This window comes from Triticum urartu, chromosome 4A (assembly GCF_056163025.1).
Source record: "Triticum urartu cultivar PI428250 chromosome 4A, HENAU_Tu73, whole genome shotgun sequence".
Classification (NCBI taxonomy): Eukaryota; Viridiplantae; Streptophyta; class Magnoliopsida; order Poales; family Poaceae; genus Triticum; species Triticum urartu.
The window spans coordinates 525,570,760-525,592,891 of record NC_141876.1 but is presented as its reverse complement, the minus strand read 5'-3'; the positions used below and the strand labels follow the sequence as shown (position 1 = coordinate 525,592,891).

Sequence of the window (22,132 nt, the reverse complement as noted above, 5' to 3'; positions counted from 1 at the left end):
CAGGCCTCCTGCCTGGGATCCTCCTAACTACTCCTGGTCGTCGTCAGCGGGCATCACGTAGTAGTAGGCACCTCCGGTGTAGTAGGGGTCGTTGTCGACGGTGGCGTCTGGATCCTGGGCTCCAACATCTGGTTGCGACAACCAGGTAGAAGGGATAGGGGAAAAGAGGGAGAAAGCAACCGTGAGTACTCATCCAAAGTACTCGCAAGCAAGGAGCTACACTACATATGCATGGGTATCAAATGGAGTAAGGGTATCATATGTGGACTGAACTGCAGAATGCCGGAATAAGAGGGGGATGGCTAGTCCTTTCGAAGACTACGCTTCTGGTAACCTCCATCTTGCAGCATGTAGAAGGGAGTAGACTGAAGTCCTCCAAGTAGCATCGTATAGCATAATCCTAACCGATGATCCTCCCCTCGTCGCCCTGTGAGAGAGCGACCACCGGTTGTATCTGGCACTTGGAAGGGTGTGTTTTATTAAGTATCCGGTTCTAGTTGTCATAAGGTCAAAGTACAACTCCAAGTCGTCCTGTTACCGAAGATCACGGCTATTCGAATAGATTAACTTCCCTGCAGGGGTGCACCACATACCCCAACACGCTCGATCCCATTTGGCCGAACACACTTTCCTGGGTCATGCCCGGCCTCGGAAGATCAACACGTCGCAGCCCCACCTAGACCAACAGAGAGGTCAGCACGCCGGTCTAAACCTAAGCGCACAGGGGTCTGGGCCCATCGCCCTTAGCACACCTGCACGTTGCATACGCGGCCGGAAGCAGAACTAGCCCCCTTAATACAAGAGCAGGCTTACGTTCCAATCCGGCGCGCGCCACTCAGTCGCTGACGTCACGAAGGCTTCGGCTGATACCACGACGCCGGGATACCCATAACTACTCCCGCGTAGATGGTTAGTGCGTATAGACCAAATGGCCAAACTCAGATCAAATACCCAGATCTCGTTAAGCGTGTTAAGTATCCGCGAACGTCGACCAGGGCCAGGCCCACCTCTCTCCTAGGTGGTCGGAACCTGCCCTGTCGCTCCGCCTCAAAGATCCACTCGCGGGTGCTCCTCAAGCCGACCCGTCTTTAGTCACCACATGTATCATGTATAAAGTATATAGTATATACCCGTGATCAACTCCCGAGTGATCACGGCCCGATAGTATAGCATGGCAGACGGACAAGGATGTAGGGCCACTGATGAAAAACTAGCATCCTATACTAAGTAAGCAGGATTGCAGGTAAAGGTATCAACAGTAGTAGCAAGGACAGGCTATGCATCAGGATAGGAATAACGAAAACAGTAACATGCTACACTACTCTAATGCAAGCAGTATAGAGAAGATTAGGCGATATATGGTGATCAAAGGGGAGGGGCTTGCCTGGTTGCTCTGGCAAGAGAGAGGGGTCGTCAACTCCGTAGTCGTACGTGGTAGCAGCGGCGTCGGTCTCGGTGTCTAGAGAGAGAAGAGGGGGAAGAAACAATAAATATAATGCAAGCATATGCATAGTGATGCATGACAAGACAAGTTACGGCGTTAGAGGTGCCCTAACGCGGTAGTAGGTGATACCGGTGAAGGGGGATAACATCCGGGAAAGTATCCCCGGTGTTTCGCGTTTTCGGACCGGTGAACCGGAGGGGGAAAGTTGCGAGTTTGATAGGTTAGGGATGCGTGGCGGACGAACGGGCTGCGTATCCGAATTCGTCTCGTCGTTCTGAGCAACTTTCATGTATAAAACTTTTTCATCCGAGTTACGGATTAAAAGATATGATTTTCTAAAGATTTTATCAATTTCTGGAATTTAATTAATTATTTAAATTAATTCGAAAAAGGATTTATGACATCAGCATGATGTCATGATGACATCAGCAGTCAACAAGGGTTGACTGGGTCAAACTGACGCGTGGGTCCAGTGGGACCCACCCGTCATACTCTGTTAGGTTAATTAGAGTTTAGCTAAACTAATTATTGTTTAATTAAGCTAATAGGTTAATTAGATTAATTAATTAAGGTTAATTAACTTAATTACTTTAGTTAATTAATTAATTAATTAAATTTAATTAAATTTTAATTATTGTTTTATTTATTTTTATATACTTCTTTTTTTACTTCTTTTTTTTAAACGTTCTGGGGGCGGGCCCCCTTTGTCATAGGGCCCTGGGGCTAACGGGCGTGCGGTTGCCGCGGGTGCGGGCGCTGGGCGTCGGCGTCCGACTGGGCGAGCGCCCAGATCGACAGGCAGGGGGCCAGCCACGGGCGTGGCGAGGCCGCCGGCGTGGCCCCCGGCGCCCACAACGTCGGCCAAGGGAACGGAGGGCGGCGCCACGGGAGGGCGGTGACAGGCGTTCAGCGCGGCAAGGCCTCTCACGAGAGGAGGAGAGTGGGGCGGTCGGAGCTGGCCGCGGACATGGCGGCGTCGTCGGTGCAGGGGGGGTGCAGGAGCGGGGAAAGGCGAACGGCGCAGCAGCGGGTCGCGCGAGGCAGGGCACAGCGGCCCTGGGGGCGAGGCGGAGCAGCGGAGCAGAGGGAGTGGCCGGCGGCAGCGCCAGCGGTGGAGAAAGGGGTGCGGCCCGGCGGACGCAGCGGCAGGGGCGCAAGAGGAGCGCGGGCAGTGGCGAGGCGGGCGGCCCTGAGCAGCGCGCAGCAGGCGCAGGCGGCAGCGCTAGCAGGGAGCGGGGCGGCGCGGCGCGGTAGTGGGCCTCGACGGCCGGGGACAGAGAGCCAGGGGAGAGAGGGAGGGAGGCCGGAGCTCACGGGGGGGGGGGGGGGGAGTAGGGCAACGGGGCAGTGGGCTCGGGGGCGGTCGGGGAAGACCGGCGGGGAGGAGGACGAGGAGGCGTTCGGCAGCGGCGGGACGGCGCGCGTCCACGGCGTCCGGCGAGGAGGGGGTGAGGACGAGCGATGGGGCGGCGGTGGTCGGGATCCGGGGGGGTCAAGCGCCGGTGGGGGGAGGCGGCGACGGTCGACGGGTGTTGGGGGCATCGGGCGGCGGCGCTGATTCCCCCCGATCCAGATCGGGGGAGGCAGAGGAGGGGCGAGGGGGTCGTGGGGGGGGGAGTGGGGGAGTGGGGCGATGGGTAGTGGCTAGGGTTTCGGGGTCCAGGGATAAGGGGAGTGGGGGTGGGCCGGTTGGGCCTTTTGGCCTGATGGCTAGCTGGGCCATTCGGCCCAGGGGGAGGGGGTTCTTTTTTTTTGTTGTGTTTGTTTTTTTGTTTTTTTTTATTTCCTGTTCTTTTTTATTTATTTTCTTTTCTGTTTTATTTTATTCCTCATTGTAATTTAGTTTTTGTGAAGTACAAAAATGATCCCTAAATTGATAATAGGAATTATACCACTGCCACAATTAACTTGGCACCTAAATATATTAGTTTGTAATTGTTTATCATTTTAAAGCATTTAAATAATCATTTTTGCTACTGTTTTAGTTTATTTAGTGCATTTAGGTATTTTATTAAGAGATGATTTCTTCACCAGCATCTATTATGGATTATTAGACACATTAGGGACAATTTAGTTTTGACTTTTGAAAACTTTAATTGTTTTGACTTTAATTCAAATTTGAATTTGGTTCGGTTCCGAGCTAACACGAGATTATCAACAATAATCGAGGTGACGTGGCATCATTACCAGAGGGTTACTGTAGCTTGATTACCCGGGCGTCACAATTCTCCTCCACTACAAGAAATCTCGTCCCGAGATTTAGGAGCGGGAGTAAGGGGGAAGGGATTTGGTTACGAAATTCTAACGAATCTTTTCGGTCTTGGTTGCTCTTCTCGAAGTGGTCGATCCATTATATTGATGTCTTCATTTTTATGCTTCAGGTAATTATGGTGAAGTCGTCCTTCCTTCCGAACCTTCACCGTACTCACGAATAGGTAAGGGGCAGCTCGGCTACGACAGAGTGCTTATGAGGGAAACAATCTAGGGTTAACCCATGAATGATCATACGAGTGCCTCTCGAGTTGAATGATTAAAACACATTGAGAGTAAAGTTCGAAGGTATAATGAGAGGGTCCAAGCGGATAGATAGCTGCTCAAAGTCTGAACCAGAGTGAGAAAGGGGTTCAGAGCGGCGAGAGTAAGCATTGTGTCTGATACCAGAATAGAGCACTAAGAAGGTGGCCCATGAATTAAATACTAAGCCAAGCATGGAGAATAACCATTAGAAACAGGGTTGTATAGGAGAGTCAGGTTTCGATCCTGGGAACTGTGGGTTATGGGCCCACCATGTGGGTTAAAAGTAGGAAGGCGGTGACGACTTGCACGATCATGTAAGGAAGGCATGTCAGAGGATAGCCTGTCAGCTATGTCGGCAACAACATCGATACCAAGGCGAGGGACGAAGAGAACCACTTTCCTGCTCGTTGACCGAGGCGGGCCAATAGGCAAGGTCCCCGTCCATCGGTGGCTACCGAAATGTCATCAACAACAGTAACAGGGTCTTGCTGACAGAATTGTACACCGAGGCATACACATAAGCAGGAGAATATTACTGCTTAGATCATATAGATCACAAGAAAGGTTAAACCAAATAATGGAAAGGAAAATGTGTTTAAACACATATATCAGGGGTATATCCTCCCCAAGGACAAGCAGAGCATGATATCCTTGGCAGGATATAATAAAAACTCTTTAGGAAAGGGGAAAGAAATTTCATGACAATACCCATACAACGGTGTTTGGTTAATTTCAACAACATTTAGCATGGTGCTTCAAATGTTCTTATTGAAAATCGGAGTAGCATAGACATGCTTCGAGATAGCATTGACATGGTCAACAGGTGAAGATCAGACTTTGGAAACAAAAAGGATCCATCAGGAACAACCTATAGTATAAGTCTTACATTTTCCTCATGGAAGAAAGGATAGCCTTGCTGAAAAGGAAACTATAACAATAGGGCCTTCGGCCAGGTGTGCTAGGCATGACAACACCTTACCGGGTCACATAAAGACCATTGTTATAACTCTTGGAAATATGTTCCAATCATCATATCTGACCGAGATTCAGATATGATTGGTGTCAGGATAACTCAGACTCAGAATGTTTGAGAAGGAAAGGTGCAAAACAAATTGACGAGACGACGTTGTAAGATTCTCAGGAAATGAACTATGAAGTGATTTTCGTTAACAAGAGTTCATCATTAATCCAAGGAGAGGACAAGGAGGTGTCTGGTGAACTCAACGGCAATTCATCGAGATTTCCAAAAGATGGATTTCCACAATTATGTGAACAAGGAAATATCATTTGTCGGATCAATGATATAATGATGTATGCTCGAGGGGAACATACTCAACTGAACAATGATAGAAGGGTGCACCCAGGAATCTGGACTAGGTAGCACGATCAATGTTCGAATGATGATTCAATAAGCAATAGAATTTCTAAAGAAACTGTAGACCAATAACTTCAAAGCGATAGGGTTGCTAGAAGTCTAGAATTTACACATCACAGACCATTTGTCGGTATTCCGGTTAGAAACAACACGGAGACCAAGAAATGAACGCAAATGGCGAGAGATATTACTATATCAAGAATTCTCAAGAGGTGGTAAAATTGCCACGACATTCTTGACATAAAAGGTGGTAATGTTCCAAGGTAAAGAAGGACAAATGCCGGATAGCAAGGAACTCAAGGTATAACACAAAACACGAACAAGTTTGTGTTGGAGGGAAAGCAATAATGTTGTCGGTGATAACACAAATCATCGAGAGACAAGGATGGTTACATGTCATTATACATTTGGTTGATATTCTAGAAGGAATCAAAATGTTGTTTGATGACCACGACAAATTTAGTCGAGAGGCTCCACGAAGATGTAATCGATCAGCGATGACATCAAGTGAAAGGAATGATGAAGCGAATGGTTATTGGAACCATGACACAAACTCGAAATCAAGTTTGCTGTTCAGGGAGAAATGATATGATGAGGAAAATCGACGTAAGCTTAGCTCATCGTCGAGAATTGTGCTCTGTGAAGGACCAGGTAGCACAGTTAAAATTTAGCACAAGGATGATATAGCCGATCAGGCTAGGAATGACTTAAATGAATATTAACTCATAAGCAACAACATTTACTTAAGAGTTATTGAATCAGAGTGCGGACTCGATTCACTTATTCGATGTTCTCGGTTGACGACAACCCAGAACCTAGGATCAATTGGATCCGGCGAGTGATAATGGTTTATGAAGAACCCATAAGAAGTTATGGTGTCCCATGATATTCCCGAGATACCAGGGTGTAATACTCGACAGTAGATCAAAGTAAAGGTTGGACTGGTGTATTGGTCCACACAAGACAAGTGCTTAAACTTGCCCGAGAAATGGGGTCAAAGAAGAACATATGGTCGGAACCACGATTGCAAGGATCAATTCACAGATACCAAATGATATTATAACAAGGAGGATCGTTATTATTGCAAGAAGCTTCCACGATAGGATATACATCGTGTCCATGGGCATGAACACAAGTTCAAGGTCGACTCCCACTTCTTCAATGCATAACCTTTCATTCACTGCTCTAAATAAAACTGATTTCAGTGTCAAAACCTACCTGGTGAATTATCAGAGGAGTATGACCCGTGAAAACTTTCGAGTTCACACAGTTTTAGAGAAGGCATATGTTCAACCCATAGGGGCTTCTTAGAAACATATACCACAAGTTTCATGAGTAAATATTACCAGCTCGAAAGCAGAGCATGGTTGGCAAAAGGAGAGGATACAAATTACCAAAGGCATTATGTATCGGAGAAAGAACTCACAAGGTGATTAATTATGAAGGACATTGTCGGATAATAATCCAACAGTGGATATGGTAACCCACAATGGAGCTGATGTGAGTATCGATACCCAATCAGAGGAAGAAAGAATGCAAATGCATCGTTTTACAGAATATCTGAATAATTCAACGTTTAAATAACAAAGGAATTATGATTTTCAAATCAAGGGATCAGGAGCAAACGCTCTGATCAAGGACGGACAAGTTGAATAGACTTAGGGGTACAATCGATGGCAATCTGATTGGCCGAGGACCAGCTCACGTTTTAAATGACATCTGAGCTGGAAGGATGAATTCTATGATCTGAGTGAGGATTGCGAGCATTCGCAACATATTGAGTCAATGGACTCAAAATGATATTGACAAAGGTTGCCAATAAGATTACTATACCTATGGGATTAACCATAATGCAAGCAAGCAAGAATTTCAGGAGCAATAGGTTGATGAGGATCTTCGGAAGACCGAATGGTATTTCGAAGAATTTTGTGAACTGCATGAATATCTGGGGATGAGCGGATACTCGATAAATGCGAGTAATTATCCGTAGTGGTATGCATGTGGCAAAGAACTGCAAGGCAGTAGGCACAAAGTATTCTCGGGGTATCTTATAATAACAAGATCGACTGGAAATAAAAGTAAGCACGACAGGTCTAAATACTTGTCCAAAGGGATATTTCGGTGGTAGGGAATTGCAAAAGCAACGGCATAAGGTTTCGGGAGAACATCAGAGAGTATTGTCAGAATCTTTTGTTGAAGCAGTCGATCATCTGGCCTGAATGGGGCTCTCCGGCAGGAAGTATTTTCGAGAACCTAAAGTTAGATTTTAGTCAAATCATTTAACCCGAATAGAAGAGAGATCAGAGTCCCAGAGTAAGGATCGAGGAGTAAAAGATCCTAATACCACCCGATGGCGACGTGGGCCCGTAAGGCACACAGCCAAGTTAGTAAAAGTTTTTTGTAATGTCTAGACTCAACTTCGGCCAAGGAGTGTGGAAGGGGGGTTCCTACAGGCAGCTGGCTCTGATACCAACTTGTGACGCCCCCGATTTGACCGTACACTAATCATGCACGCAAATGTGTACGATCAAGATCAAGGACTCACGGGAAGATATCACAACACAACTCTACAAATAAAATAAGTCATACAAGCATCATATTACAAGCCAGGGGCCTCGAGGGCTCGAATACAAGAGCTCGATCATAGACGAGTCAGCGGAAGCAACAATATCTGAGTACAGACATAAGTTAAACAAGTTTGCCTTAAGAAGGCTAGCACAAACTGGGATACAGATCGAAAGAGGCGCAGACCTCCTGCCTGGGATCCTCCTAACTACTCCTGGTCGTCGTCAGCGGGCATCACGTAGTAGTAGGCACCTCCGGTGTAGTAGGGGTCGTTGTCGACGGTGGCGTCTGGATCCTGGGCTCCAACATCTGGTTGCGACAACCAGGTAGAAGGGATAGGGGAAAAGAGGGAGAAAGCAACCGTGAGTACTCATCCAAAGTACTCGCAAGCAAGGAGCTACACTACATATGCATGGGTATCAAATGGAGTAAGGGTATCATATGTGGACTGAACTGCAGAATGCCGGAATAAGAGGGGGATGGCTAGTCCTTTCGAAGACTACGCTTCTGGTAACCTCCATCTTGCAGCATGTAGAAGGGAGTAGACTGAAGTCCTCCAAGTAGCATCGTATAGCATAATCCTAACCGATGATCCTCCCCTCGTCGCCCTGTGAGAGAGCGACCACCGGTTGTATCTGGCACTTGGAAGGGTGTGTTTTATTAAGTATCCGGTTCTAGTTGTCATAAGGTCAAAGTACAACTCCAAGTCGTCCTGTTACCGAAGATCACGGCTATTCGAATAGATTAACTTCCCTGCAGGGGTGCACCACATACCCCAACACGCTCGATCCCATTTGGCCGGACACACTCTCCTGGGTCATGCCCGGCCTCGGAAGATCAACACGTCGCAGCCCCACCTAGACCAACAGAGAGGTCAGCACGCCGGTCTAAACCTAAGCGCACAGGGGTCTGGGCCCATCGCCCTTAGCACACCTGCACGTTGCATACGCGGCCGGAAGCAGAACTAGCCCCCTTAATACAAGAGCAGGCTTACGTTCCAATCCGGCGCGCGCCACTCAGTCGCTGACGTCACGAAGGCTTCGGCTGATACCACGACGCCGGGATACCCATAACTACTCCCGCGTAGATGGTTAGTGCGTATAGACCAAATGGCCAAACTCAGATCAAATACCCAGATCTCGTTAAGCGTGTTAAGTATCCGCGAACGTCGACCAGGGCCAGGCCCACCTCTCTCCTAGGTGGTCGGAACCTGCCCTGTCGCTCCGCCTCAAAGATCCACTCGCGGGTGCTCCTCAAGCCGACCCGTCTTTAGTCACCACATGTATCATGTATAAAGTATATAGTATATACCCGTGATCAACTCCCGAGTGATCACGGCCCGATAGTATAGCATGGCAGACGGACAAGGATGTAGGGCCACTGATGAAAAACTAGCATCCTATACTAAGTAAGCAGGATTGCAGGTAAAGGTATCAACAGTAGTAGCAAGGACAGGCTATGCATCAGGATAGGAATAACGAAAACAGTAACATGCTACACTACTCTAATGCAAGCAGTATAGAGAAGATTAGGCGATATATGGTGATCAAAGGGGAGGGGCTTGCCTGGTTGCTCTGGCAAGAGAGAGGGGTCGTCAACTCCGTAGTCGTACGTGGTAGCAGCGGCGTCGGTCTCGGTGTCTAGAGAGAGAAGAGGGGGAAGAAACAATAAATATAATGCAAGCATATGCATAGTGATGCATGACAAGACAAGTTACGGCGTTAGAGGTGCCCTAACGCGGTAGTAGGTGATACCGGTGAAGGGGGATAACATCCGGGAAAGTATCCCCGGTGTTTCGCGTTTTCGGACCGGTGAACCGGAGGGGGAAAGTTGCGAGTTTGATAGGTTAGGGATGCGTGGCGGACGAACGGGCTGCGTATCCGAATTCGTCTCGTCGTTCTGAGCAACTTTCATGTATAAAACTTTTTCATCCGAGTTACGGATTAAAAGATATGATTTTCTAAAGATTTTATCAATTTCTGGAATTTAATTAATTATTTAAATTAATTCGAAAAAGGATTTATGACATCAGCATGATGTCATGATGACATCAGCAGTCAACAAGGGTTGACTGGGTCAAACTGACGCGTGGGTCCAGTGGGACCCACCCGTCATACTCTGTTAGGTTAATTAGAGTTTAGCTAAACTAATTATTGTTTAATTAAGCTAATAGGTTAATTAGATTAATTAATTAAGGTTAATTAACTTAATTACTTTAGTTAATTAATTAATTAATTAAATTAAATTAAATTTTAATTATTGTTTTATTTATTTTTATATACTTCTTTTTTTACTTCTTTTTTTTTAAACGTTCTGGGGGCGGGCCCCCTTTGTCATAGGGCCCTGGGGCTAACGGGCGTGCGGTTGCCGCGGGTGCGGGCGCTGGGCGTCGGCGTCCGACTGGGCGAGCGCCCAGATCGACAGGCAGGGGGCCAGCCACGGGCGTGGCGAGGCCGCCGGCGTGGCCCCCGGCGCCCACAACGTCGGCCAAGGGAACGGAGGGCGGCGCCACGGGAGGGCGGTGACAGGCGTTCAGCGCGGCAAGGCCTCTCACGAGAGGAGGAGAGTGGGGCGGTCGGAGCTGGCCGCGGACATGGCGGCGTCGTCGGTGCAGGGGGGGTGCAGGAGCGGGGAAAGGCGAACGGCGCAGCAGCGGGTCGCGCGAGGCAGGGCACAGCGGCCCTGGGGGCGAGGCGGAGCAGCGGAGCAGAGGGAGTGGCCGGCGGCAGCGCCAGCGGTGGAGAAAGGGGTGCGGCCCGGCGGACGCAGCGGCAGGGGCGCAAGAGGAGCGCGGGCAGTGGCGAGGCGGGCGGCCCTGAGCAGCGCGCAGCAGGCGCAGGCGGCAGCGCTAGCAGGGAGCGGGGCGGCGCGGCGCGGTAGTGGGCCTCGACGGCCGGGGACAGAGAGCCAGGGGAGAGAGGGAGGGAGGCCGGAGCTCACGGGGGGGGGGGGGGGGAGTAGGGCAACGGGGCAGTGGGCTCGGGGGCGGTCGGGGAAGACCGGCGGGGAGGAGGACGAGGAGGCGTTCGGCAGCGGCGGGACGGCGCGCGTCCACGGCGTCCGGCGAGGAGGGGGTGAGGACGAGCGATGGGGCGGCGGTGGTCGGGATCCGGGGGGGTCAAGCGCCGGTGGGGGGAGGCGGCGACGGTCGACGGGTGTTGGGGGCATCGGGCGGCGGCGCTGATTCCCCCCGATCCAGATCGGGGGAGGCAGAGGAGGGGCGAGGGGGTCGTGGGGGGGGAGTGGGGGAGTGGGGCGATGGGTAGTGGCTAGGGTTTCGGGGTCCAGGGATAAGGGGAGTGGGGTGGGCCGGTTGGGCCTTTTGGCCTGATGGCTAGCTGGGCCATTCGGCCCAGGGGGAGGGGGTTCTTTTTTTTTGTTGTGTTTTTTTTTGTTTTTTTTTTAATTTCCTGTTCTTTTTTATTTATTTTCTTTTCTGTTTTATTTTATTACTCATTGTAATTTAGTTTTTGTGAAGTACAAAAATGATCCCTAAATTGATAATAGGAATTATACCACTGCCACAATTAACTTGGCACCTAAATATATTAGTTTGTAATTGTTTATCATTTTAAAGCATTTAAATAATCATTTTTGCTACTGTTTTAGTTTATTTAGTGCATTTAGGTATTTTATTAAGAGATGATTTCTTCACCAGCATCTATTATGGATTATTAGACACATTAGGGACAATTTAGTTTTGACTTTTGAAAACTTTAATTGTTTTGACTTTAATTCAAATTTGAATTTGGTTCGGTTCCGAGCTAACACGAGATTATCAACAATAATCGAGGTGACGTGGCATCATTACCAGAGGGTTACTGTAGCTTGATTACCCGGGCGTCACATTGTTGGTCTCTCTGCCACGATCCTGTGCAGTACTACAACTTTCTTTTTTTGGCCTCTGTCTTTTATTATGGCCACAAATCTCTTGTATGTGTGTTTCTTCTTGATCATGTGACAGTTCTGAGTGCATGTTGACGCAACGATGTCGCTTACGCTGACGTACATTTTTCAATTCATATTTTGCAGCTTGATCTTCCGAGGATATTGATGATAAATATATGCCAGATGGACTGATGGTGAATCGAGTTCCAGCTTTTGGACGACTTGTGCCAGAACCACCAACATCCGCCACTGTTTTAAGGAAAAAGGGTCAACGACAGTGTGATGAAATATACAAAAAAATAAATTTTGATATTTGATATTTGTTAATTCATTACGTATCACAACCTTGTTTTCCTTTTGATGAAGACCCCAGTTGAGTAAATACCGAATCATGCTTCTCATAGTTTGAACTGGCCACGACTTCCTTTCCTGTAATGTAGGTTCAACCTTATCCCGTCAAAAATTATACATCATATATTAAAAAGGTAAATGAACATTCAATGGTCATTGATAATATTAGAAATGAATATTTTGTCGATTAGAACAGTACCTGTCATGCATATGTTCTTATTAGCTCTTGTATTTTTCTGCTGGGGTGCTGGTTGTGTATTGCTACAACTTGCGCTGCACTCACGCCTCATTCTTTTGTACTCACGATTCCTTTGCAAATAGGCTTCCCTCTGATATGGAGTCATTTGCAAGTATCTATCCCGGTCATGGTAACGCTTACGCTGGGAAGAATTCATTTGCGTAGCATTTCTGGTTTCAACTAAAGGATCATTCTGCTCTTCAACGACAGCTAATATTTACCCACAAAACAAAACAAACAAAAAACAAATAGTATGTCAAGGCAAAGGATTGATAAGGATAATAATTAGATATCAAGATAATAAAAAAACTTACAGTAGTTCCTTTTTGGTGAAGTTGTTGGGTGAACATTTGTAATATCTCTGAATGGAACCCGGCCTTCCATCTTGTCGATTTTACTTGATTTTGTAAGCCAAGTGTTTTCAACCACAACCTACAGTATAAGCATTAGACCATTTTTTAGGTTACCAAACCCAAGAAAAATAATTAAAGCATATACAAATTTACAAATAGCCATGAGACATGAACAGAATGAACATATGTTGCATTGCCTTTCATAGTGTACTGTTTGGACAAAAACACAAACACCTTGCGTGCAAGAAAAGTAGAAAAATCAGCAAGCTACAATCGGACCAGTGGATTTGTATTTCATATCATTGTAAGCAAGAAGAATCACTTGCAGAACATTCTCATGCAGCAAAATTCCCAAAGGAGCAGAAGAATCAGCAACCTCACCTGTGATCAGCGGCACCTGTGGTCAGCTGGCCGTAGATGGATGTCCAACTACTCTGAGCCTGGAATCACCAGGCGCAAACAAATTTCGAAGCAAGCCACAGACTGCAAGGAGACAGGGCTGGAGATGCAATCTGGACGTGGAGGTGATTCGGAGGTGCTGCCGTGCTGGGTGTGTGGACGGGGGGATGGACCAATGAAGCTGGTGGTGTGTGACCCGCGGGCTAGAGAAATTGGAATACTGGATACAGAGCATCCAGATTACAGGGGAAAGATCAGCGTGAGGAGGTTGGCGGGGAATTAATTTGCCAGAGCCTGGAGGCTACCGTGGGTCGTGGAGTTCTCTAGAAGCGCGGCTCATTTTCAGGTTTGGCGGGATTGCGTGGGCGACGAATCCGGATGATACAGGCCGTTCGATTTAATAAGTTGACGGCCACAGATGATTCCATCTTGGATGTGGCGGGTAAAACAAGAGAGAAGAGGGCAGATTCAAATATTCAAAAAATCGTGTACTATAGTAGTAGAGATAGAAGGGGCCAATTGAATAGTGAATACCACATCTCGTGTGGCACGTGGACGGCGGCGCTGAGCCAGGCGCTCTTCAACGACGGCGCGTCGTGCGGTCAGTGCTACTAGATTTCTTGTGACCGCAAGCTTGCGGACCCGATGTTCTGCAAACCCGGCGTCACGGTGACAATCACGGCCACGAACCTTTGCCCGCCTAACTATGCACTCCCGAGCGACAATGGAGGATGGTGCAATCCTCCGAGGCCGCACTTCGACATGGCGCAGCCGGCCTGGGAGAAGATTGGTGTGTACAAGGGTGGCATCATCCCTATCATGTACCAGAGGTAACATCACACGAATATTTATCACTGTTATGTGCCTGTCTGCAAGTTAGTAAAGCCGATTTCTGCAGGGTTCCATGCGTGAAGAAAGGTGGGGTGAGGTTCAAGATCACTGGTCATGATTACTTTAACCTAGTTAACGTATTCAACGTGGGAGCTGCCGGATCGATCAAATCGATGGATGTCAAGACCTCTGATTCAGACGCATGGGCGCCAATGGCTCGTAACTGGGGCGCGAACTGGCAATCTCTAGCGAATCTTACCGGGAAGATGCTCTCATTCAGATTGACCAACACAGATGGGCAGACGCTTGTGTTCAACAATATTGTGCCAACTGGATGGACGTTTGGGCAAACATTTGCGAGCAAATTGCAGTTTTAACTGATCACTGCCAATGGAGCGATTTATTAGGATGTCAGTGGTTTGTGAGCATATCATCACACATTGGAGAGATGTCTGTAATTTCTTTATTTATGGTGTGGTGCTTTAAATATTAATTTTAAGCACTACTTGTGTACATATATTGATTAATTGGTTACCCTCATGTAGCTCCAATATCTTTGTACGAGTTTAACTTGTTGTACATATTTGTGTTTTTATTAATTTGGATGGTGTATATAGAACATGATTGGTTCTACCGAGTTACCTCGAATGTTTATTCTCTCGCTTTGGTTGTTCCTTAGGTGACTCAGAAATAACCATTCCAAATCAATAATAATAACCCATTAGTATAGATAATGGCCTTAGAAGCCATTGTACAATACAACCCTCAGACGGATCCCATGCCTAGAAATATTTTGGCGTGAAAAATTCTTATCAAACAAAAAAAATTCCCTTTTACCTCAGAATTGGCTTCGGTTATCATGAAAAATCCACTTCAAATAGAATATATGTAAAAGGCCTACCAAACACAAAAAGGAAAAGAAAATAGAAACTAAAAGTGCAACAGTTAATGGGACAGTACAAGATCAACCTCGAGAATATCAGGATTAAACTCAATGAAAAGATGAGTACACAATGCATCATGGAAACTCATGGATTTTTTTGGCTCAAGAGCTTGGATGTACAAGAAAACATATCATACTTAGTGCAAAAATGATTAACAATAGGAAGAATTTAAGATCAAAATCCAAAACATACAAGATCATAACATGTAAGCCGCTTTTACATCGAACCATGTGCGAATGGGCGGAAAGATAAACATACGAGATTTTTTGCCTTGTTAAACTTTACATTTACCAAATATGAATTATGTCTTGATTATGGTAGGGCGCTAAGCCCCTCATACGACAATGAGGTTAGAAGGGACAATTGACACCAAGAACTCTTTGGAAATCCTTTTGTTAGTAGGTTATATTGTTACTTATTTCCAGAAGAAGACACCAATGCTATTGAGGAGGCCATGGCATTTCTCCTTTTATTAATGAGAAACTCCCCTTTAATGAAACTAAAGTGTCATACTCTCATGTTAGGCATTTTTTTATGACATGATTTCTTTGAAATCCTCTAGATTGTTTAAGGACCAGACCGTGGGGGCATATCAACCTTGTGCAATACCCTGTAAACAAAATGAGTACTCATGTTGCTCCCTCCCTGGGGAGGCATGGGTGGTAACACTAGAGGCTCAGACTCCTTCCCCTCTACCACATCCTCTACCTCGTCGTTTTCGGTAGAATATGTCGGGTAACCATCTTGGTCTATGATGGCAGTGTAGCATGATCGATGCATTGTGGTATGGCGAGCCCGATGTGGGCTAGGTGGGCCGCACCATGGTCAAGCGGTGGCACTGGTGGGCTTTGGCATGAGGCGATGGCTTGTCATCACTTCCCACTGGTAAGGATGTGGTGGTAGCAGATGGATTGGACTTAGCTCCACGATGATGCAGAAGCAATGCCAACTTCTTTTTCCACAAGGTTTATGTTTGCCCGCAGGTGCAGATGAAGTTGATGCTCTGTCTTACCACGTTGACAGTGGTTGGTCTCCCTCCCATGAGCTCATTTGGTCAAGAGGCTCAAGGCTCTAGCAGAAGTTTGATCTTTGGTGTGGGTCGATGACAATGATTATGTCACTCGAGGGCATGTTTCTCCTCCTTGGTGGCATGCTCGATTATGGCCATTCGTGTATGTGGATGACATGGAGGTTGTTGGTGTGGCCACTCCCTTCCCCGGCGTTTCGCGGGGTGGTCGTGTACAGTTTCGGGCAAAAGATTGGTCTTTAATGAGTTGATACCGTCAACAATGGCGCCCTTGGGTGTCATTTTCCTCATCGGAGGCGTTTCGGAGGAACCCGCACGCCACTACCTGGGTAGCGGATATATTGGTGGTTATTGTCGAGATAGGTCGGCGTTGGCGTTTTTTCTCTATTTCTTTTTTATTTCATTTTCTTCACCCTATTTTTGGCTTAGTTTTCCTCATAAAGTGAGTTATCTATACATTTATTTTATTTTATATGTATGAAATGAGCAGGAGCATCCTATCTCTAACGAGTTTCGTCATAATAATATCAACAGTGCGCAAGCATGCAAACCTAACCACTTACCGCCTAAGAGGTACATGCTTACAATAGGCCCGCATCGCTCTCACCGGAGCGTCACGGACGGAACTTTATGCCGTTGCCGCCATCTCCCTCCTCCTCCCTCGCCTCATCGCCACCACATGGCCCCTTCAGAACCATCCTCTCTAGTATGTGCCACAACGCATCTAGGATGAATCTTGAGAGGTGGCGGTTGATGTGTGCACACTGGCAGATGCATTGTTTGGTGTGGTGGCATGGAGCCTTGCCTCACATGCTGGGGTCTCCATCGACATTGCTAGAGGCCCACGACTGCTGCTTGGGGCGACAACCAGTGTTCGCAACAAGCGGAAGTTAGGGCGGCAGCCTCGAAGCTTGGGCGGCGATCCTGCTGGGCGACACGATGGGGGATACATCTCTCAAATCTCGAGTTGCGCCTTCATCCTGGGCGAAGGAGAGGCACGACAGCTGGCCAGTGTGCATTCTCGCACGTGTGCAGCCGCTTGCAATGGGCGCATGTGTAGTCGGCCCTCCTCAAATCTTGCTCGGGAGGCAGTGGAGGAAGCTGATACGCCCCTGTCGTATCTATAATTTTTGATTGTTTCATGCCAATATTATACAAGTTTTACATACTTTTGGCAACTTTTTATTTGATTTATTGGACTAACCTATTAATCTAGTGTCCAGTGCCAGTTTCTGTTTTCCGCATGTTTTTTGTATCGCAGAGTATCCATTTCAAATGAAGTCCAAACGCAATAAAATTTTACGAAGAATTATTTTGGAATATATGTGATTTTTGAGAGTTGGAATCACCGCAAACGGAGGCCCACACAGGGCAGAAGACACCAAGGTGTGCTAGAGGCCCCTGGCGCGCGGTGGTGGGTTGTGCCCACCTTGTACATCGGTTGGACCTCTACTTCGGGCGCAATGAAGCTTATATCCGGAAAAAAACCGTGTTAAAATCTCAGCGCAATTGGAGTTACAGATCTCCAGGAATATAAGAAACGGTTTTCAGCCAGATATGGGGAGCGCGAAACAGAAGAGAACAGAGAGGGAGATCCAATCTCGGAGGGGTTCTCGCCCCTCCCATGCCATGGAAGCCAAGGACCAGAGTGGAAATCCTTCTCCCACCTAAGGAGGAGGCCAAGGAAGAAGAAGAAGAAGGAGGGGGGGGGGGTCTCTCCCCCTTGTCGTTGTCAAAACCGGCGGATCTCGGGTAGGGGGTCCCGAACTGTGCGTCTGAGGTTGATGGTAACAGGAGACAAGGAACGCAATGTTTACCCAGGTTCAGGCCCTCTCGATGGAGGTAAAACCCTACGTCCTGCTAGATTAATATTGATGAGTATAGGGGTTACAAGACTTGATCTACCACGAGATCGTAATGGCTAAACCCTAGAAGTCTAGCCTATCTGATTATGATTGTTTTGTCCTCCTCTAAGGATCTAGCCCTCCGGTTTATATAGACACCGGAGGGATCTAGGGTTACATAAAGTCGGTTACAGTGAAAGGAATCTTCATATTTGGTCGCCAAGCTTGCCTTCCACGCCAAGGAGAGTCCCATCCAGACACGGGTAGAGTCTTCGGTCTTTGTATCTTCACAGCCCATCAGTCCGGCCCATGGCTAACAGGTCGGATGCCCGAGGACCCCTTAGTCCAGGACTCCCTCAGTAGCCCCTGAACCAGGCTTCAATGACAGGGGTACGGCGCGCAGATTGTCTTCGACATTGCAAGGCGGACTCCCTTCTCCAAATAGTCTTCGAACGCAAAGAATGTATCCAGATCTGTAACCCAAGTACCACACACAACCGCAGAGAGTATAATATTTCACGAGTCAAATCAGCTGGCAACTTTTCGTAACGTGATATCACGTCCCTACCGATTATTATTTCGAACCGTTTTTTGGTCTGCCGCTTCATATTTCGAGATACGGTTTTATTAGCACGTCTTGTCAAAGCAGAGATCGTGTCCCCTTATTGCGGGATCCTCATTAATATGGGTATGGGTAATCCAACCGTGCCGCCTGCACGGCCCCTAGGGAATAGGCAAGTTTCATGGCGAGTGGGGAGGCGTTTGATATTCACCGTCTTTATAAGGAGATAAGGATTCCCTTTCTTCACCCGCGCCTTCTCTCTTTCTCTGCCCTTCCATTCTCGAGCTCCATTGCCCACGTCCTCATCTTTTCTGCCTCAAGGAAGCACTCAACCATGTCCGGATCTGGAGGGAAAGGCAAGTGGATGGCCTCCTCTGTTAAGGAGAAGGACATCACCAAGCTTCGGGAGGCCGGGTATCTGGCGAAAGAAATCGCCCACCGGCTTCCAGCCAAGGGGAAAATCGTCCCCACCCCGAAGCCTAACGAGAGGGCGGTGTTAATCCCCCGCTTCGTCTGCGGGTTAGGGTTTCCTCTCCACCCTTTTGTCCGCGGACTTATGTTCTATTACGGGCTAGATTTCCATGATCTAGCCCCGAACTCTTTCCTCACCATCTCGGCATTCATTGTCGTGTGTGAGGCCTTCCTCCGCATCCAACCTGTAACATCCCAAATTTTCAATTTGGAATGTTATACATTAGATCATCAATGCATATCATATTTTATTTTGCATTTTGGTTGATCCTAGAAAATTCTACGCAACTCAATGACCCACGGAGAGAGTTGGGGATTTCGTTATTTTCATATTTGAGTTTTCTCAAATTTTGAGAATAGGATCATTTGATTTTAATTATTTTATCATCAATTATTTCTATTACAAAAATATGAGAGAGGGAATAAAATGACTTTCCCAAAATAGAGAAATATTGAGGATTTAATAATAAAATCAAATAAGATTTTATTTCGGAGTTTTTCGGTGTTTTATTTGAATTTAGGAAAATGTGCGTTTTTCAAAATTGCATTTAGGTCCCAAATAAATTTCACCTTGTGCGGCTTGATTTTATAAGCCCGTGAAAATTTATTTTGAAATTTTTGGAGTCCGTTTAGTATTTCTTTTTATTTTTCTTCCGAGCGGAATAATTTAAAAAAAATTGCGAACCGACCTTAACAGGCCGTGTCCGACCTGGACACCGACCCGGGAGGCCTTTATAAGCCGCGGGGGGGGGGGGGGGGGGGGAGCCAGCCGAGCCCAGCCACTGCGCCCCCAAACCCTAGCCCGCGCCCCGCCCTAGCCACCGCCGTCGTCCGCCGCCGCCGGATCCCGCCGCCGAGGTTTGCCGCCGCCTCGTTTTCCGTGCCGTCGTAAAAAAAATATCGGCGTTCGTCGTTTTTCTTTTTCTCGGATTAAATCCGCGATTTTTCTGATCGCGATTCCTGATCCGATTTTCGTTTTAGTATAATTTTTCGCTCGTTTATCGGAATCAGGCGATTCAAGCGCCTAGAGTTTCTTCTCGAAACCCTCTATTCGTTTAACCAACTTAAACAAGTTTTTTATACTGTAAAATTTGCCCTAGATCCAGATTAGTAGAACGAAGTTGTTTTCTTTCGCCATTTGATTTTCGTTGCTTCGTTCGATTTGATTCTTTTTCCCAACCGGAGTTCTTAAGTTGAACCTTCTGGTTAGATCTCTTATTTGAGTTTTACCTATGCATTAGATGAGTACTTATTGTATGCTTGTTTGTTTGTCTGTGATAGAATACTCGGAGTGCACCGCTTGTTACTTCGAATCGTTAGGTTTCGCGGATCATCAGCAAGGCAAGTAACACTTTGATCATACCTTTTCTACTACCCAGTTTTATTGCATTAGATCAATCCTCACACATTGCATGACTAGGATCTAATTAAATTGTGGGATGGGAAGTAGATGAGGTAGTACCTATTACCTGTTTATTTTCAAACCTGGGGAGCTACTTCTACATTTGCTTATTATGCCATGCTATGCTAGTAGACGTGGATTGGGTGAGTGATATCCATGACAGATGTGAGTTTTATTAATTAATGGTTTATCTAAGGTGGCAACTTAAACACACATCTGGGTGGATTGAGGCACCTGGGTATTCCAGGACTTGCCTGTTTTTCTTTTGGACCGCCACCCAGACCCAAAGGGATCATGAGATCATTCATACTAGAAACTTCCGTGTGCAGCCACAAGCTATTATGGGCTCTAGCATAGTTGACTAAGTCGTGCGAACTCTTACAGTGGTAGACTAGCAGATGTAGGGGATGTAGGTGGTACAGTCTACCCGATCGTAAAGTGCTAGCGCTTCTGAAAGACTATGTCTCGGTCATCCGTCTTCTCAAACACCATGTAGTGCGAGAAACCAAATGGAGGCGATCGAGTCTTGTGGGGAAAAGTGCGCAAACCTCTGCAGAGTGTAACAAACTAATCATGGTTAGCTGTGTCCCCGGTTATGGACATCTTGAGTATCTAGTACTTGGATTATCATGTGAATCTCATCATGTTACTTTAAATTAATTTTGTTGGGTTTAATGATGATGCTTAATTGAGATTGAGAATGCTGTCAACCATTCTCAATGTTTAACAACCACCATGATAGTTAAATAAAATTATTCCTTTGAAGTAGGGAAAAATTGGCTTTACGCAAACCTGTAACCATAGAGCTTTCCACCAGCCAAATATGCATATAGTATAGCTGTTCATTTCATTACTCTATGTGTTACCTTGCCAGCATATTCCATGTGCTGACCCGTTTTCGGGCTGCAACGTTAATGTTGCAGAATTTTCAGACGACGATTAAGGAGTTTTTAGGTCGTGGTTCTATACTCAGTGATGCCGTTGGAGTTGATGGACTCACTTATCTTCCAAGCCTTCTGCTGTTATCGTTATTAGATGGCCTTAAGCCATATTTATTGTAATAAGTTCTGTTTTGAGACACTCGATGTAATAAGTGTGTGATTGCTACTCTGCTATAAATCCTCCGAGTACTGTGTGGTGTCAGCATTACTAATCCAGGGATGACGCCGGAGCACAGAGATCAGACTGTTTGAGGTCTGGTCGCTACAGAGATGGTATCAGAGCACACACTGACTGTAGGACACGACCACTAAGCTAAAGACCTAGATCACTATTCACTCTCTTCTCTTCTGACTTCTCATCTTTTCTACTCTTTAGGATGGCGGATGCAAGGAAGAAGTTCACGCAACCAGATGAAGATACACCCTTTGGACGTCACTTGAAGGAAGTCACTAGATACTTGAACATAGGAGTACCAAGCTTCTCCGGAACCTACAATGCCACTTTACCTGAAGAAGAGCGCTGGATGATTCAAGTTCAAGTTCCAGGAAGGACGTTCATGCCAGTCACTGAGCCCATAGAGTTTTCTTTTGATGCACCAACTTGGAATCTAGGAAAGAGCATGGTAGCTCACATCGCCATGGGACGCATTGGAGAAGTATACCGTAAGGATCTCAAGGATACTATCTACCAGATTTGTGGGCGCTGAGATGAACACTGGGAGAGGATCGGCACCAGGAAGGATAGATCAATCGCAGCTTTTATCCAGGAGTTAAACCATCACATTCAACGACAGGAGAACCAGATGTGCGCCGACATGATAGATCTGAAGAATGCAAGGACAAGAATCAAGGAACTGGAGGAAGAACTCAAGGCTACACGTGAAGATTATGAAGAGGAAATTGAAGTATTGGTGGATAAGAATGCCGACCTAACAAAGAAGATTGGAGTAGGCCCTACGCCAGTAGATGAAGGCGAAGAA

General features: G+C 46.8%; 1 protein-coding gene and 1 long non-coding RNA gene across 2 annotated transcripts; one reads left to right on the top strand and one right to left on the bottom strand.

The window, feature by feature from the left end:
* Window positions 1-11,822: 11,822 nt before the first annotated feature.
* Window positions 11,823-12,545, bottom strand: LOC147976394 (uncharacterized). Its single transcript, XR_015601482.1, has 3 exons — window positions 12,340-12,545; window positions 12,135-12,218; window positions 11,823-12,038 (listed from the first exon to the last, which is right to left on the bottom strand). It is a non-coding gene; the product is annotated as an uncharacterized LOC147976394 (long non-coding RNA).
* A 1,094-nt stretch (window positions 12,546-13,639) lies between these two features.
* Window positions 13,640-14,338, top strand: LOC125552479 (expansin-A24-like). The gene is made up of 2 exons (XM_048716050.2): window positions 13,640-13,960; window positions 14,029-14,338. Exons 1-2 carry the CDS (start codon window positions 13,776-13,778, stop codon window positions 14,336-14,338), a joined length of 495 nt encoding a protein of 164 aa, XP_048572007.1. The 5' UTR covers window positions 13,640-13,775.
* Window positions 14,339-22,132: the final 7,794 nt, after the last annotated feature.